This window comes from Fukomys damarensis, unplaced genomic scaffold (genome assembly GCF_012274545.1).
Source record: "Fukomys damarensis isolate Sample0158 unplaced genomic scaffold, DMR_v1.0_HiC HiC_scaffold_11, whole genome shotgun sequence".
In the NCBI taxonomy this organism is placed as follows: domain Eukaryota; kingdom Metazoa; phylum Chordata; class Mammalia; order Rodentia; family Bathyergidae; genus Fukomys; species Fukomys damarensis.
Genome location: NW_022900923.1, coordinates 40398137 through 40401525, shown reverse-complemented (window position 1 = coordinate 40401525; position 3389 = coordinate 40398137). Strand labels below are relative to the sequence as shown.

Below are 3389 nucleotides of genomic sequence, written 5' to 3'. Positions count from 1 at the left end.
CCCTCGGTCTCCTCTCCCTGGGCATCGGCTTCCTACCTGTCCTGGGACCCTGGTCCTGCTGCTCCTCAGAGGGGGCAGACCTGGGGACGCGCGCGGGCCTCCTCGGGTGATTGGGCAGATGTCTTTCCTCCACAGCTTCCTGTCCTCCCCGGGGCCCCAAATCAGGTGCACGAGAAGGGATCGTCCGCAGCCTGGACAGGCCACGGTGTGAGCCCCCCTGTGGGGACGGGAGGAAGTTTTGGGTGTTGGTGGGATTCAGGAGTAACCTCCCTCTCTGCTGCATGACTGGTAGAGAGGCAGGGTGGGACGGATAATAGAGATAGTGCCACCTATGGGGTCAGCTAAACAGGACCTGTGACCAGGACCAGAAATATCCCCACCCCCGCGTGCCCCGCTGCCCCTGGGAAAAAATAAAGGAGATTCAAATACCGAGTATGGCATTTTGGGGTGGCCTTGGGGTTTGGGGCCTCAAGAGAGCTGCTGACTCCTTCATGTTTTGATCTTTGAGAACAGGTCCTCTAGAGGGTCAGGGGATACTTTATTCTTGTCCACCCTACACTGTGCCAGGGTCTGAGGAGCAGGGTCTGAAGGGCTGGTGTCCCAGAAGCAGTGCCCCAGGTGTTTGGTGTCTGCTCTTGGGGCTGCCTCCCCCTCTCCCCAGAGGTACCAGATTGGCCTCTACCCCCTCATCCTCCCAGTAGGAAACACCCCCTGCCCCTCAACAGACACACCCCCATCCCTGAGGAAACTGAGGCCCATGCAGTAGCCCAGAGCTGGATTCCTAATCCTCTGACCCCTTAAGATCTAGCCTAATAAATTGACCTCTTGATTCCTCCCAGGTGGATGGGATCAGGGCTGTTTCTGCAGGTGCAGCGCAGGCCCCTCCAGTGGTGTGGGCACAGACCTTCCCCATCGAGGCATCTTTCAGCAGTTTTCCGGCATTTAAGATCTCCTCCTCCCCTCTTCCACCCTTGACCCTGAAGAACTCTAGAGTTTCTCCTGGGCCCGGGGCCACCTCCCCAGACCCTCAGGACCTCACACTGCTCTGAAGCACAGTTGCCCGGTAACCCCAAGTACAGAGATCAATGGGGTCTAGAGAAGGGAAAAGGTAAGGCCGAGAGTGGAAGAACCCCAGTGCTCTGGAAAGGAACCCAGGCTGCAGTCCAGGTTGGACACACCCCACAGAAGCTCTGTGCTGAGGGTGGGGCTAGGGGTTAAGGCCTTGGACTCTGCATGTGGGTCAGTGTTCTTGGGGCTTGGTGCTACAGTGCTGGGTGTGGGCACATCTGCACTTCTGAGTGCATGTTAAGATGTGTGTGTGGCCATCTGTGGGCGAGTGTGTTTGTGCCCTGTGTAGTGATGAGATGTCTTTGTGGAAAGTAGGTTCTTGTGGTGTTGAGTTTGGAGCTTGCAAGTCCAAGTATATTTAGTTTAAATATTTATTGAAGACCTCAGGACTGTGGATTGGATTAAAAATACAACTTTCTCAGAAGTTCACACTTTGGTGATTTTGTGTCTGAGAGCATGTATAGATATGTATTAAGGTGTGGGGGGGACAGGGCGGGGCATTGGGACTTCTAAAGCGGGAATGAGGTCCGTTCTCTTTGCTTCTCCACTGCTGAGATGGACATGGACTCGTGGGCTGCAGAGGTGGGGCCCAGTTCCCGTGGGATGTCCAGGCTAAGTGGCAGCAAACCCTGGGGAACCCATCCTGCCATGGAGCCCCTGCCCGCCCTGCCTGCCTGGCCCTCCCTGAGCCCTATGGGCAGACGCAGCTGCTGCCAACAGTCACCCTGAGGAGGTATCTGGAATAGAGGACCGCTCCCGCTCCCATCCCTGAGTGAACAAGCCTCAGCGGGCCGGCAGGAAAGGGCTGTGAGTCACTGCCAGCTGAGCCTCCCAGGCCAGGGAGAACCGTGCAGAGGGAGTGACCAGTGTGGCCCCAACCAGCTCCCAGATGGGGAAGAGGGAAGGGGGCTGAGGGTCAGTCTGCAGTTTTCTCCGGCAGTAAGTGAGCTCCGGACACTCCAGCCCTGGGATGGGAGTAGTGGTGAGCTGGCTGGCTGGCTGCCCTGGTCAGCAGCCTTGTCCTTTCCTCCCTGGGCTGACCTGGTGACCTGTGAGGGTGAAGCTAGGCCAGGCCTGTCTGCAGGGGGTGAGGGGTGGGTCTGAGGGTGCCTGGGACAGAGCAGCCCCTGGTTAATCATTTCCCTGCCGCGCCTTGAGCAGCTCTCCCACCTCCAAGCACTTCCCTGGGCTCTCGTGACACTTCCCCTAGACCAGCCGTGCCAGAGGGACCTTAGACCACAGTGACACCTCAGCAGGTGGAAGGGGAGCGTGAGGCCTGACGCGTGGCCCAAGGACATGGACTCTCTCTTCTGTTCTCTCCTTCCTAACCCCTGTTTCTTGCATTCACAGAATACTTCCGGGGCAGCTCTCCTGTCCTCTCCTGACTTTAACCAGAGCAGCTGAGCCTTGAGATGCCATATGTGATTCAGTTTGGGAAAATAGGTTCTACTGCTAAACAAAACATCTAATGAGCACTGTACTTAGACTCCTGCAGTAGAATAGATGGAATTTAGACATCAGGAAGAAAATTCCACAGGGAGAGATCAAACCAAGCTCTCCAGTGAGCAGCAGGCAGAATGGCTTCAGAATTAAGAGAAAGAAGATGGGGCCCCAATCCCCAAAGGATGGAGTTGGTGCAGTCAGGAGTGGGGAAGGAGAGCAGCCCTGCAAGGAGAGGGTGTGATTCCCCAGACACAGGCCGGGAGGTGGAGGGGAGGGCTCTGCAGAGGGAAATAGGGGTGGGGCATCTTCCCCGGGTGGTGGCATTGGCTGATGAGAGTGTTTGGCTGTGGGCTCCTGAGAAGGTGGTGCTGCCTCTTGGTTAGGACCAGTGGCCCCCGACCCCGGCATTCTTTTCTGTCAGCTGGAATCATGGTTAAGGGCATGATGTTTTGAGAGGCTGACTTACGTTGGAATCTTGGTTCTTTTTTTTTTTTTTTTTTTTTAATTAACTGTGCTGTCTTTGGAAAGTATTAACCTTCTGTACCTTACTCTCCTTGTATGCAAATTGGAGGTAGCATCACCTTACCCCACAGGGTTATAAGGATTAACGTCCAGGAATTGTAGAATACTTAGAACAGTGCCTGGCATTATTTGCTTTCTCATTTCCTCCTTTATGCACATATTTATTCTCCACCATATTCAGCCAATGTGAAGCCCTATTCTAAGCCTCAGTTATGCATTCTTTTACTAGGGTCATGGCAAATGCACCTGCCCAGGTTCTTCCTGGGGACTGACCGTTGCCCTTCTTTTGCTTCCATTTATACCCACTTCTCTACTTCTCTCTCTCTCTCTTTTTTTTTTTTTTTTTTTTTTTTTTC

General features: G+C 54.5%; 1 protein-coding gene across 3 annotated transcripts in view; it reads left to right on the top strand.

Annotated features, from left to right (window-relative positions):
• Positions 1 to 3389, top strand: part of Lad1 (ladinin 1) — a 13198-nt gene that overhangs the window by 793 nt on the left and 9016 nt on the right. The window contains exon 1 of one of the 3 annotated variants that reach the window (XM_010645110.3): positions 60 to 207. The exons of 1 other annotated variant lie outside the window; for it this stretch is intronic. In XM_010645110.3, coding sequence (XP_010643412.1) covers positions 119 to 207 — 89 coding nt within the window. In that variant the 5' untranslated portion in view covers positions 60 to 118. Of the gene's footprint in view, positions 1 to 59; positions 208 to 3389 lie in introns of those variants that run through there. One more of the 3 variants, XM_010645108.3, reaches the window with a different exon arrangement.